At 33.4% G+C, this 14,631-nt stretch overlaps 1 protein-coding gene across 10 annotated transcripts in view; it reads right to left on the bottom strand.

Annotated features, from left to right (window-relative positions):
* The window catches only part of PTPN13 (protein tyrosine phosphatase non-receptor type 13), a 182,377-nt gene that overhangs the window by 95,530 nt on the left and 72,216 nt on the right, over window positions 1–14,631 (bottom strand). For 9 of the 10 annotated variants that reach the window (XM_010966161.3, XM_010966158.3, XM_010966162.3 and 6 more), the window contains exons 6-7: window positions 11,990–12,077; window positions 1,685–2,251 (exon numbers count right to left, since the gene is read on the bottom strand). In XM_010966161.3, the coding sequence (XP_010964463.1) occupies window positions 1,685–2,251; window positions 11,990–12,077 (655 nt within the window). The remainder of the gene's footprint in view (window positions 1–1,684; window positions 2,252–11,989; window positions 12,078–14,631) is intronic. The other variant, XM_010966164.3, reaches the window with a different exon arrangement.

Below are 14,631 nucleotides of genomic sequence, written 5' to 3'. Positions count from 1 at the left end.
ACACTGTGCATCCTCACGATTTATATTCTGAGACAATCATGGTTTTATATATTTGAATCATTGAGGGAATTTTTTTCCCACAATTAGTAGGATTTCTTTACATAAATGTCTCCAAAAAGGCATGCTCATAAGACTATCCAGCTAAATTATATTCATATGTTAGCTACCGCACAACTCTAGTCATGAAATACAAACTCTGGGAGACTTTATTTTAAGCTACAAAGTGACTATTTTTTGCTGTCATAACAGTTGAAATCATGCATAAAACAAATTTCTAAGTTTTTACTTTCTGTCTTTGAAAGTTTTCAGATCTAGATTATACTTGACCATCTCATAATGATGGCTCATGTTTTTAAAAATGCAAGTACATACAAACCCATAATATCAATTAAGTGTTCAATATTTCCTCTGTAATTTCAAATTCCTTACTGATTTGCAATTCCTGAATTGGAAAAAAAATGCAAATCTTTATTTCTGAGAAGTAAAGTACAATGTGGAGTGTATTTTCAGCTCCAGAACTATGCTTAAAACTGAAGTACCAGAGCAAACATTTAGCAGAGCGCTTTAAAAGCAATCCATGAATCAAAAATATTAATTGGGACAGTGGCCTTAAAAATGAGTATGACCCTATATTACTACTCTCACTGAACTAGAAGCACCTTACAGATCCTTTTAATCAGCTATGTCCCAGGGACAGAGCAGTCAAGGGGCAGTTATAAAACTTTAATCTTCAAAAATGTAGAGGATTAGGTTGAAAATTCTCTTATTTTGCTTTCTCTTCCATCTAAAGAGACTAAAAATAGCCTCTATCCAATGTCTAGAACGTAATTTTATTCTATTCAATATACTATGCTTTGTGTGTGAGTCAGATATTTTTTGAAACAGCTTTCCCTTGCAAATAAGAGTTTATCATTTAGAAAGTTATTTTATGTCCTCATACGAAATATATAATAATTTGACTTATTAATTACTTTACATTCATTACACAATTAATTTATTTTTTGTTAAGCCCATTTTACACACAGGGTAACTGCAAGACTTGGAATGATTAAGTCCAACTGCTGAAGTAAGGATCACATAATTCAAACCTAGGCTGACTCTTAATCTATAAAACTAAATACTATTATTCTAAAAATATAGATTTACAACTTCACTCCACACCAAAGAAATGATAATTTCCAGAAGTCTTGTCCCAAAATTTGTTTTTTGAAGCTGGAGGTTTGGGAACCAGCGCTTTATCACCAGGCTACTATGCCTCCCTGGGATTGCTGATTTTGATGAACTCCATCTCATTTCCATGAACCAGTCCTTTACGGAAGCCTCCCGCAAGACAGTGCATGACAGGCGGTACTGTGTAGCATTAAAAAGAAGTATAAAATATGGCTCCTGCCCTTGAGAAGCTCACAATCTAAAAACGTACTACCCAAAATATTGAGAGACTGTTAGATGATGGGGCGGGGTGTGTTTAGAAGGGATGGCTTTGTGGAAGCAGTGTACTTTGAATTAGGGTTTTTGTGGAGGGAAGAACAGAAATTGACAGAGAAGTAAGAGACTAACCTGGGTACCAGAGGTTTAGCAGTGGAAATAAGACTTGTGGAATGGTTTAACAACCCTTCTTTATTTCGAAACATAATTTTAAATATTTCAATTCAATTCTCTCTCAAACACACACAAAATTACTAACCTTCCACATTCATGGCTTCTCTCAGAACCTGAAGTTTCTTTTGTCTTTCTCGGATTCGGTCCAAAGCACTTGATATTGCTGAGGAGGTGGGCAATTCTCGTGTGTGAAACACTGGATCCATTTTCTGAGGGCCAAAGATATTCAAGGCTATGCTTCCATCTGAGTATCTTCCCTCCTTTTTTCGAGGAGTAGTTGAAGTCCGCACTGTTACCGCCTCAAGGAGAGACTGTCGGTATCTGTCAGTCTCCCCAGAAGAGAAGTCTCTGTCAGCTGTGCAGAGCAAGTCCATGGATGAAGCCCAGATCTTCTTCTTGGGAAGCACATCAATGCTGCGGATAGCTTTTTTTTCTGGCCCACTAGTTTGGAACTGGTAAGGGGAGCAGGAATTTTCAGAATCTTCATGTCCAGAATTATTATCTGATGAAATGTCCTTGAAATAATCTTCCTCATCTTGTGTGTCTCTGATGGACAGAAATCCCATAGATTTACTAAGCCCTTTGTTAAGAAAGGTCTGATGAGAGAATGGAGACTTGTATGTGTCTAGTACATCAGAAGTAGAGCTTCTCCCTGGAATGATAAGAATCTATCATGTATGTACAGAAGTTTTAGAAAAATAACTGGAATGTAACCTTACTATTGACAATGAAAGTGGTGGCAATTTCCTAATTCTCCAATGGAGAATCAGAGCTGAAATGTGGTGGTGATGGTGATGGTGATGACAGAGCAAGTGGAAAGAGATGCTATGTTTGTATAACTTTTCAGAGTCCAATGTTTCTTATTTAATGATATCAATAACAGATTGAATTTACTTTTTAAAGTAGCATTATTTTGCATTTAAAGGTGAATTATTTGGTTTTAAAAAACAGGTAAGAGTTTCCGATACTCTCCAGTTTGGTAGAATATTAATTATTCATGAAATTATTTGGGGGTAATAATAAAACATATAGTCTACTCCTTTATCTAAAGACATAATTCAAATATGTATTACTTTAATATGAAGCCCTGGCATCTTCTGGTCATTGAAATAAATGTTTAAAGAAGAAACAACATTTTTTTTTTTCTATATTCTGGATGGGAAAAAAAGATAATAGTATTTGGAATTCTTAAGTATCTAATTTTTATTATGATTAGAAATGTTTTCAGAAAATTTGATTGTGTTTGAAATCCAGACAATCTGATTGTGCTTAAATTATGGAAGAAACTTAATTTTTCCATGGCAGACCATCATGTACTGAAATAGTTTTTCCTCTCGAACATAATGTATCAATATTTTTCAACTGGAATAAAGTACCAATTCTTATTTATGCCTTAGTCCTTGATATAGTTAAAACTAGTATAAGCCATTTTAATTTTTTTAAGGCAGCAGTCAGTAAATGCATTGAGACACAGCAAAAATGCCCAACCAGAAATTAATTTTTGAATCCACAGATTCAACAACAACAAAATCACACATATATATGGCTCTACTATTAAAAAAAGAGAAATGCAGAAAAGTATGTTATAGTAACTAACCCAAAAGACCATAAACACTAAAGATTTCCTGGGTGACCATCTGTGATCCCTCTTTGACAATCTATTTGCTATGGATACAATAAAAAATGATGACTAAAACCTTTCTAGTAATAAAAAAACTATTTATTAATTCATTTGAAAAGTTAATTGCCTCCTCAGAGCAAGAAGTATAAGCTTTAAGTCCCCAACTATAAATTTTATCTTAAAATTAATAGAAAAATGAATTAATTTCAGAATAGCAACAGATAATTGCTTGAGAATTGGATTCAAATATTTTGCTTTTCTTGTAACCCATCGTCCCCTGAAAATGGATCCACTTAAGTGTAAACAGGGGTAACATGGATACTTGAGGCACATCGTCTATAGAACACGGAAAAATAAGGCACATCACATCTAGACAGACTGTCACCAACCTCAGCTTCTAATATAATCTAAAATTGATAAATATATGTCTACGTTGCAGTATTTAGTGGTGAGTTACATTCTTAAGCCACACATTGAAAGTCATTAATTTAAAATTATATTACAAAATAGAGAACAAAGATATTCTTGAAAACAGAATACAGCAGATAAAAAATTAGAACTGAAAGAATTTAAGGATCATACAACCATAGATGAACTCAACAATCAGCCTTCTTTTACCATCTACCAACAAGTAGTCAAAACTCAGAGAAAATCAAACAAGTGGGTATTCTGACAACACCATAAATTCATGGTCAACTATTCTGACACTAAACTTTATGTGTTAATAGTAAGTTCACTCATTTTCCACAACAACTGCTTTGCTTTTCTTCATTCTTCAAATTTCCCACCTTAACTCTCTCCTCTCTGTCTTTTGATCTTGTCTCATATTCCACGAAGCAAATAGAAGCTGTCAGAAGACAGCTTTCTCATTTTTCCAGGACTAATTCTACACATCTACCTGTGTCTGCAATCTTTTCTGTCTACTGTCTCAAAGGATGACATTTCCTACCAGTCGAAGGCCAATTCCCAATATGAGTTCAATTCCTCCTTCCTTTTACTTTTTCCCCAAAGATTTTATATATTAACCAAAGATTATATAAAATTAATATTTATATATTCATATATGAAATATATTTTAATATATAATTTACATATTTATAAAGATTGACATATTATTTAACATATTATTAAATTACACATTAATTTATATATAATATATATTTTCCAAAGAATATATATATTAACCGAAGATAATTTCTCCTTTCTCTGTTGCATTATCCCCCATTTCTATGGAGTCATTCCCATTGGTATACAAAATGCTCTAATACCTCCATAACCAAACCAAACCAAACAGAACCTCTCTCCTATTGTCACATTTCCCTCTAGGTACTATGTCCCCCAATTTCTCACTTCACATTCATTATTCTCCCCACTGTAGACAACTTCCAACTCCTCTACACCTTGGCAACTCTCATCACACATCACTAATGATATCCATATTACCAAATCCAATGGACAGTTTTGAATCCATACCTTATTTACCTCTCAGCAACAACAACTAAAAGTGATGACAGTCCCTTAATGAGTCACCTTCCTGTCTCTACAAGCCTGGTTTCCTCCTACTGCTCAGACTGCTCATTCTAAGTCTTTGCTTTTTCCTCTCCCTCTACTGGATATCCAAATTGTTGGATTTCCTTGGGTATGAGTTTTAGGACCCTATTTTTCCACTCTTTCCTTATATAATTTCATCTATTAACAATGCTTTTAAGTATTATCTATGTACTGACAACTCCCAGATTTTTATTCTTGGCACTGACCTCTTCTGGAAGCTCCAATCTGAAATAATTGAAACTTCTACTAGTATATTTCAGAAGTACCTCAAACTGAACATGATTAAAACTAATCTTTTGCTTTCCACATCCAGAGATGTGCATTTTACCCCTTTCTTTCCAACTTCAATAAGTGGCACTGTTACCCAGCTGAGTGCTCAAAACAGAAATATGGGTACCATACTGAAACCCTTCATCTTCTTTATTTCCCACATCAAATCCATCAGAAAGTGCTGGCAGGCTAAATTCTCAAAGTTACGTTATTCCATGTGATTATTTCCAATTCCACTGCCATCCCCCTATTCCCAGTTAACTTTATCACCTGAGTAGATAACTGCAATGGTCTCCCTGTTTCTTCTTTCTTCATTCAGCTACTCTCTACTCAGCATCCAGAACTATCTTTTCAAAATACAGATTCCATGATGCCACTCCCCTGCTTAATAAGTCCCAAAGGCATACTACTGTACTCCAAATAAAATCTAGACTCCTTTTGGATGTGCCGGTTGAATCCTTTTTAGTCACATCTCCATTACCCTTATTCCATCCAGGCCACGGGTTTTTCTCTGTTAGGATCTCTTTATATGTTAGGGCCTTGTACATACTATTTTCTCTGCCCTGAATGGTCTATTTTAGACCTTTCTTGCGGTTAGTTGTTTCTTATCCTATAGTTTTATTTTAAATGACTTCTTCAGTGAAGCCTATCTTGACCACTATTGAAACAGACCACTTTCCAAATGTATCATGAGTCTATTCCATTTGGAACAAGTAAATTATCATTCTCTTCTAGGTCATTAGTATTTACTAGCAATATATTAATAGGTCATGGTATCCTAAAAGAGCCATGTCTTCTCATTAGCCATATGAAGCTTAAAATTAGTAAGATGGCTCTTGGATAACCACTGCTTTATAAATGCTAGGTTTTTTATTGTCTTTATGCAAATTAGTAGACATGAAAATATTTCATTTCATATTTATTAAAAGTTCAGAAATTTATTTAAAATTCTGGAGGGCAGTGCAAAATTATAATAAAAACAATTCCTTTATAAGTTTTCACTAACTTCCTACAAAATATGCCAAATTTAACCATGGCTTAATCTGCTTTATATGTTTGAAAATCACATTATGATAGCTAACTTAAAAATCTCATGACTATTACTTAACAGAAGATGATTTTGAGCCACAGTTAAGGTCTCTTCTAGTCGTCAAAAGGACAAAGAATGAATGGTGGAACAGGAAGAATGAGAAGGTAAGATGGTGGGGAGGGGAGCAAGGGGGCAGTGATACTCTTCAGGAAAACGGGCAAAAAGTTGTAGAGGTGGGAGACAAGGTTCAAGGTGATATGTGCATACTTGTTACAAATAATCTAAAGTAAAATTGTAAGAGCTTTGAGCCATGAAAGCATTAAAGGGAGAAACTGAGTGTGGGTGACCTTCTGAAGGAAGAGAAAGCAAGCAGTAGAAAAGAGATGTCTGGAGCTAAGTGGTTTCTCCAGGGGATCTTCTAGCCTAGGTTTACTTTTTGGAGGAAAAAGGAGGCACATCTTTAGGCAGGGACCCAGAGATGTGGATTTCAGCAGGTTACAAACATTACTATTCTTAAATCACGTATTCCCAACCAGCAGGAGTCTCAATGCGTTTTCTCATGTCAATGATGCTCACTGTCTTCAACTACACAACTAGACATGTAATTGCCCAAGTAACACGTCACAGGTGGATAAAATAAATGTGGCATCATACATAGCAATATAATATTGTGGTTGTTTTATGTTGCAAAAGCACTAGGGAAAAAATTTCACTAATCTGGGAACTCAAAATGACAGTTCAAGAGTAGAATTTGGCCATATAAATGAGGAGAAATACAGAATTCTAGGCCCATTTATTAGCTACTTAAGTCTACTAGATCAGTGAAGATATACTGTTAACACCAGTGCCACCAGCCTAATAACTGTATTTGAGATTAGATCAACTGCTTTCCAGATCTTTCTAGACATATGCCCAGACTATTATAACTATTTTATTAAACAAGCAATAAACAGCACTAAAATCAATTAAGTACACCTAATAGCTATGCTAACTACTCATTTTGATCACAGGAAAATAAACTAGTAATACTTCTGAAAAGAGTGCCATTGGAGCTACTCTTAAAAGATTTTAGGTGGAGGCTTCTGCGATACTGTCCCATTCTGGCGGAGTTAGTAGCTCCTTCACCTAACCTCACAGAGCATGCCGGACCTCTAAGAAGACATTTCTCTCATTATATTAAAATGATCCATTATATGATATATCTGTCACCACTCCAACTCATTTCCTCACCCTGACCCCCGACTGAAAGAATAACATAAGGGACCATGTTGTACTGGTTTTTGTGTTTCCAGTTCCTGATAAAAGAGATTCCAAAAGGATGTTTGTAGAATGGGTTGGTTATGTAACTTTTGAAACCTTTTAAAGCCAATTTAGGTAGCATAATCTACCAGAAAGCTTATTATCAAAAGATGGGGTTTTAATTCTAGTTTTATCATTTAATCTATGAGCTTGGGCAAGCCACTTCATTTCTGTTTCTCACTTCCTTGGCCTACAAAAATGTGGGTATAATCTGTTATGCCTTCTTTTTAGAGATGACAGGATAAGTGAATTAACCCGTATGAAATCTTATGAGCTCTTCTGAACAAGGGCAACATAAAAATCTAAATTTTGCTTCCTTTTTGTTTATACTTTATTTTCTGCAGCATATAATTATCAACTGAGGGATAATTTAAGTTCTTTTGAGAGAAAATCATAAAACCAGAAATCAAAAGATCTATCACAACAGAAGTTTTAGATTCTATAATAAAAAAATCAAATTATTCAAAACAGAATAAGTGGTTTCATCTCTTGAGGATGCTCTGAGTTCAGAGAGTTTATGGACAACATTAGATTACATACAATACTAGTATTCAAATTTAAAATGAAACCATAAACACTTTCAGAGAGTACATGGCTTGCTAAAAGGTAAATGGGGAACAATAAATAAACTTTGAAGAGCTATGAAGAAAAGATTGTAAGAATATAAGGAGTCTTCATAATAGAACACATTCCATTTATTAGGTAAAGTTGAAAAAAAATTTCCTTGTAAAGTACATTGTGTTTTAACTATTTTTGTTATTTATGATTAACATTAACATTAATGGGATATCTTCATCTTTCCTCTCACACAGACTCAAAAAATTCATAGCATCTCTTAGAAGCTAACTTCAAAATGACATTTCAGTATTAAAAGGGGCTCCCCGATTCCCCATCTGTCCTCCCAAATGTGTTCAAGTACATAAAAAAAGAAACAGGATATTATCAATTCACCCAAGTTTTGAAGCACTATCATCCTGATCTGATCAAGGTGTAAATTTCCACCTGAAGCGTGGCAGGAAATGTCTGATTTCTTTCTGCTTAGGAAGCCATTTTATCAGCATAGGCAGTATTAAATAACAAAGCAGGGGCACGCAGCCCACTAGCTTGGGCCTTAGCCTCTGTAACAGATCTCAGAGATAAGACACAAGGAGACACCTTTTGAGGTCATTTACTCATAGATGAAAAATTTTAGTGTTAAGTTTTAGATGAACAATCAAATGACTTACATACAAGGCATTACCCCTAAAACCGCTTACTTCTTTTAATCTGATTCTGTATCTCACGCCCATTTTGACATTTTATTTATTGAAAACTGTGGTCAGGAACCTAATAAACAAAAGCTATCCCTACATGCAGGTTTCAGGTTGGTCTGCATCAAAGAGAACGCGTTATTACTAATGTAATATGACAGTGCTGCTTTGCTGCAAGTGACGACGGACTTTTAAGAACTGGCACTGCCCAAAAGTAAACCAGTGTCCTAAAAGAATATTTCTTCTTTATGAGGTAACTTTTTTTAACCTTAAAGATTTATATTATAGTGGTGTATGCCATTGACTATTAGCTTTTAATTGCTTCTACCTGGTAATGTCTGTAATTAGTATACTATGCCGATTCTGTCCTTGAGATGTGATTTTATAAATTTGTTAAAGATAAATTAAAAGAGCCTTTGAGCAGTGCTCCTGTGGTAAGCAATGGCTAAGAGGGGTTGGGGAGTCCTCTCCTATTTCACTCGATCCAAAAAACGTTACTGTTTCTTTAAGTATAAGGACCTCTAATTATACCCCAAATTAGAGGAACTAATTTAGGTTCATCCTGAGTGACAAACTGTACTTTCTTATAAAGTCTCTTGAATTTAGACATTGGGGAGATTTTATTCTCCAATAAAGAGATAGGGTTATTAGAGAATTATTTATTAGAGAATAAAGAGATAGGGTTATTAGAGAATGGACAGTCTATTTAAAGATTTCTCTGCTAATTTTCTTAAGTTGCAACAGTCAATTCTATTCATTCGCATTTGTACAGTCTGTTTAGTCATAGAATTTTAAAGCATTATTAGACAATAATACTAAGTCTTAATACTATAAAAACAAAGTTACAAAGGAAAGACATTAATAATTTGGTTTAAAACTTCAGATCTATTTGTTGTTATAAGAAAATAGTCTAATAACATGAGCCAAGATGGTGAACTACAGTTTATTTTTTAATTTTTACTCTGCATACAACTTAACATTCAAAATAGGTTATCTGAAAAAATAAATCATAAGAGTGTCACAGATTTCTTTTTGGAATCATTAAAATTGTATTATAAATATATTATTGTATCTAATATTTTTATAGAACTTTTTTCATCTCCAGTCAATCAACAAATGTTAAATTTAACACCTACAAAAACGAATGTGCTTAACGTATCAAGTTTTCCCATCCCTAGCATCTACATATGGCTTCATAAATTATGTATATATGTAAATGATGAGTACATAACCTGCTATTTTAAGTATGTTATATAGTTGGCATAGATTCAGTTCAATCTCTAATTACTAACTCTAAAGTGTTAGGTAATAATTAATGTCTGTAACAGTAAGATTTTGAATCATTGAAAGTAATATAATCCAAACTTTGTTGATGCTTCTTAGTCTTTAAACTTTGAGAAACTAAACATGGCAGGGTCATTCTTTACTTTAGAGTCTATAGATTCATGATGAATAGGGACAGAATGGGGGTGTCATATATACAGGAACATTTTTTACTCTTAGAGAAACAAACTATCTTTAAAAATTAACAATAATGTAACATTGTATTTACTAACTCAACAAGTCACAAGCAAACAAACTTCAATTCCATAGCGCGGCCACTTAATGACAGGAGGAGATGACAAGGGAACTTCGGAAAGAGGAAGAATAGGAAAAAGAAATAAAGAAGCCAGGAGGAAGGGAGAGAGAGAGATAAAAGGAGATAGGAGGAGGGACGGAGAAAACTAGAAAGATGATAAATAAGAGAAACAGAAATCATTTCTTTAAAACCTAATGTTTACTTATTAAATTATTCATCATGTCTCCTTGAGAAAGACTCCATTTAGTTCTAAAACAGGAGAGTGATTGAAACTTTGAAGGATTAAAGTGTTTCTATTCTTAGCTCTAAAGCTCACATGTTATCGTATCTCAAGTCCTAGTCTGGTTTTAAGATAAGAGAAAACAAGAGTTTTATCTATGAGAGAAAGATGTGTCTATATACATGAGTATTTAAGGAAACAAAAGAAAGGGTTAAAAATACTTTTAAAAATTAGATCAAAGTATTGTAAAAACTAAGTTAAACAAGTCTGCCTTCTTCCCTTTTTTCCTGAGCCACACACAAATAATAATAAATGTCTTAGAAACAGAGCCTTATGCAATCTGAAGTAAATTGATTATATTTATGACATGAAAGCTAAGATACTTCTTCAGAAAAACAATCCTTATTCAAAATAAGTAAAATGAAAGTACTAAAACAGACACTTAACTAACTGCACTATTACAGAATTACTCCACAGAAATGATTTTATAGCTTTTCTTTGACTTCTTAAGATAAGTAGTATACTTGCTTAGGACACATTCTTCCCTCTCAGACATGAGAGCTCTGCATTCTTCAAAACATTTGGTCCAGATAATCAAATGTCTGTGTTTAGTTTCCACAGTGAAAGTTCCTCACAGATTTTAAATATGATAGCTCTGCTCTGATTATCTAATTAGTTAAACATCTTAACTTTTTAATCTGACTGTAAAAATTAGAATATTTTATTAGAATATATTTAAGCAATATTTACATTTACTTATCTCCAGCTCTAAGACTTAAGACAATAAAATATTTCACCCATAAAATATTCTTGCTAATGTTTAAATTATCATAATTATCAATATTGCTTGATGAGAAGAAAAGAGAACAAAAATAATAAGCAAAAGCGAAAGTTTATTTTATAAATAAGCCAAGATTGAAATTTAAAATTTTACTACTTTCATTTCATGTGTTTGGAATTTCTGTTCATTTCCTTAAAAAATCAATTTAATAATTATGTAGGACCCATAATTATCTAACAGTACTGGCAAATAGCAAAATCACTCTTCATCAGTTTTTATTTAATAAGCATTATATAATCTAAGATAGTATTTGATAACTGCAAATCATGAAATTAGTCATAAAATCAATTTAGTGGGTTGTGATTAGCATTAAAAAAAGAAACTGAATAGAAAGTAACAATGTGTACAAGAATGCTGCATTCTGAAATTTCTGTTTCAGTATCATTTATATTCACAAGTGTATTTTTTGTTTCTTTGTGCTTTAAAATGTATTTTAATACAAAATACCATGAGTAAGTAAATAAATGATATTATTTCTGTAATAACAATATTAGGAAACAAATGATTTACTGTGGGAGTCCTGACAGTATTATTAACATTTTCTGTATAACTATCACAGATTTATATATTAATGTACCTAGTGTTCCTGTATGTTTGCTGTCTCCACTTTGCACACTTCTGACCATAATGGTCACAGTTACCAGACTGCCAAGCTAGGTAAGCATGATTTTGTAAAGGAAACAATAACTAAGGTTAAAGCCTAAACATTTCCTATTTATGTACTCTTACCTGTTGGTAATCCTTTTCCTCTCAATCGGTCTCGAATAGCCTGGCTTCGATCAGGTTTTTGTTCACTGTTACGGGAAAGCTGATCCGTCTGTACAAGGGTAACCAAAAGTCAAGTTTGACAAAAGAATCTCTCTTTTGTTTTCATGGAAATTACCTACAGAATGACACTAGTTAGATATTTTGTGAAGTGTGTAACATTCAAGTAAAAACATTCTACGTTTGCTATTATTAATACATACTCCTTGGATAAGGTCTGTCCAATTCATCCTCAAAAAATAAAAGGTAAGAAACAGTTATCAAAGAGTAATCTGCTAACTAGGGCCAAAGTAGTTAAAATAAAGTAGTTAAAATGAGTTCCATTTAAAAACAGCAAACTTCAAGTGTTCTTTTTTTCTAAACTGATAACTATATTCATCTCTCAGGTTTGATTGTAATTTTAAAACCATGCTAATTCTGATATAATAAAGCTTTCTCCTGATTGTAACTATGCATTGAGAGTACTGATTTAAATTATTTTCAAAAGTAATTTTCTAGACTTTGCCTGCCAGAAATTATATTTGAGAAATGCTTTAAACTAAATGGACACACTGAAGGATGACAAATTTAAATCAATTTTGAGACTTATTTAGAACAAAATGTTTAAGTAGTCTTAAACTTTAATTACTTAAACTGAGGGTCCTTGTTTAATATAGCACGTCAAATTAGGTCAAATTCCACATTACAAGGGGTGAAATGTTAGACAGAATACTGAGTTTATTCAAATGATCAATTTGAGTAGAAACTTTAAGAAATAAGTGGAAGAAGAGAAAACGGTGAGGAGAAATTACTTAAATCTGGCACCATAAGCAAGCATACATATCTGCTTGCACACATACACGTTTTAATATTCCTCCATTTGTGAAACTTGTGTAAGTATGAATTAAAAATCCATTTAAGATAGTATATTCAAGGTATTATGCTTCCTAGTAAGAAGACCTAAATGGAAATATTTCTGAAATGATGCCATCATTTAAATTACATAAATGATATTAATCTAGACTGTACTATATTGTCAGTAAGTGAAGAGATACTATCCCGTATCTTTGAGAATTCCTGCGTTGACACTATTAGTAATAATAGCTGTCATTTATTGAGTGATTACTATAAGGCAGGCACTACCTTAAGTGCTTACATATTTTACATTATTTAATCTTGAAAAAGCCTCATGTGGCATATATTATTATTATCCTTATATTACAATAAAGGGAGAAATAGTAAGAAAACTCTAAGGACCTTGAAGAAGCTTACCAACATTGAAATAATTATCTTCACCAGCGTTAAGTAACGTGGGTGGTACAATTCCTATTTTACAGATAAGTAAAACTGAAGTCAAAGATGTTAAACATTAAACAGTGGAAGAACCAGGACAAGTAAGCTGGCCTGCTGACTTTTACTCTATGCTAATTAATTTTAAGGAAGTAGGATTACGGTCCCTTGCAATGGATTTCACACTGAGTGAAAGACTAACGCATTCTGTCAGCTACTGCAGGCAACAGCAGCTTCAGAGAAGCAGAGGGGCTAACGGCACAGACTTTGGTGTCACAGAGATCCAGATTCCAGTCATGTCTCTGCCATTTACCATGTGTGTGATCATGGGCAAGTTATTTAATCATTCTGAGCTTCATAATCTCATCTTCATTTTAGAGACACTCTCTTTTAACCTGCGGTTGTTATGATGAATAAATGTGAAAAAGCACATAGGTCACACAGTGCAGTGCCTGGCACAAAGTAAACACTTAAAAAATAGTAGCTGTCAGAGTTACTTCTGTCCAATGATGTTCAAGAGACTAGTAAGAGCAATGGAAAGATGAGAGGAGCATTATTATTTGTTCTTAGAAACCTGCCCCTAGAAAGGTGGGCTTTCTATATGCCAATTCAAGTTGACCTTTCTGTTCATCCTCCCACTAAACAACCCCTCAGCATACCCCACGTCAAACTTTTTACTGTTCCTCAAACATCCTGCTCTTTCCCATTTCACAGCATTTCTCCAAGTTTACTTCCCTCTACCTGGATTACTCTTTCTATGTCGGCTGCAGGATCTAGTTCAAAGTTTTATTTTGCAATATGGTCATTACTTGTATTCTTTCTCCTCAAACTCTCATTGCTTTTAACGATTTTACTGCTACCTTTCATACCTTTCTTTGCATTTTTTAATTAAGCACATGGTTGCAGAACTTTAAATATGAGCTCTTAGAAGACAGAGCAAATATTTTATTTAAATTTATATCTCCTACAGTGTTAGCACAGGTTACAATGTAGATGAGCAATAAAAAGTTACTGTAAAAAACAGAACTAAATACTAAACTTAAAGGGATGGAGACCTCTTATCTAATTTAGGCAATTACTGGATGGATAATAGAATTTCACAGAGGAGTATTTCTTCATGGAAAGACCAAAGAAAAAAATATTTCCAGCAATTTTACTATAGCAGTAAAATCAGCAAACAGGACCAAAGTCTTAGAGGAAGTATGATGTAATAAGATTCTTGCACTGACAGATAGCTTTGTGAGTCTCAACTTCTTCATTCATAAAGTGAAGGAGTTAGTATACAGATCAACATTTCTCAAAGGGAGTTTTACATAACATTAGTATTATGGGAAGAT

Source organism: Camelus bactrianus, chromosome 2 (assembly GCF_048773025.1).
Source record: "Camelus bactrianus isolate YW-2024 breed Bactrian camel chromosome 2, ASM4877302v1, whole genome shotgun sequence".
In the NCBI taxonomy this organism is placed as follows: Eukaryota; Metazoa; Chordata; class Mammalia; order Artiodactyla; family Camelidae; genus Camelus; species Camelus bactrianus.
The sequence above is the reverse complement of the archived record's forward strand: the minus strand, read 5'-3'. Positions and strand labels throughout refer to the sequence as shown.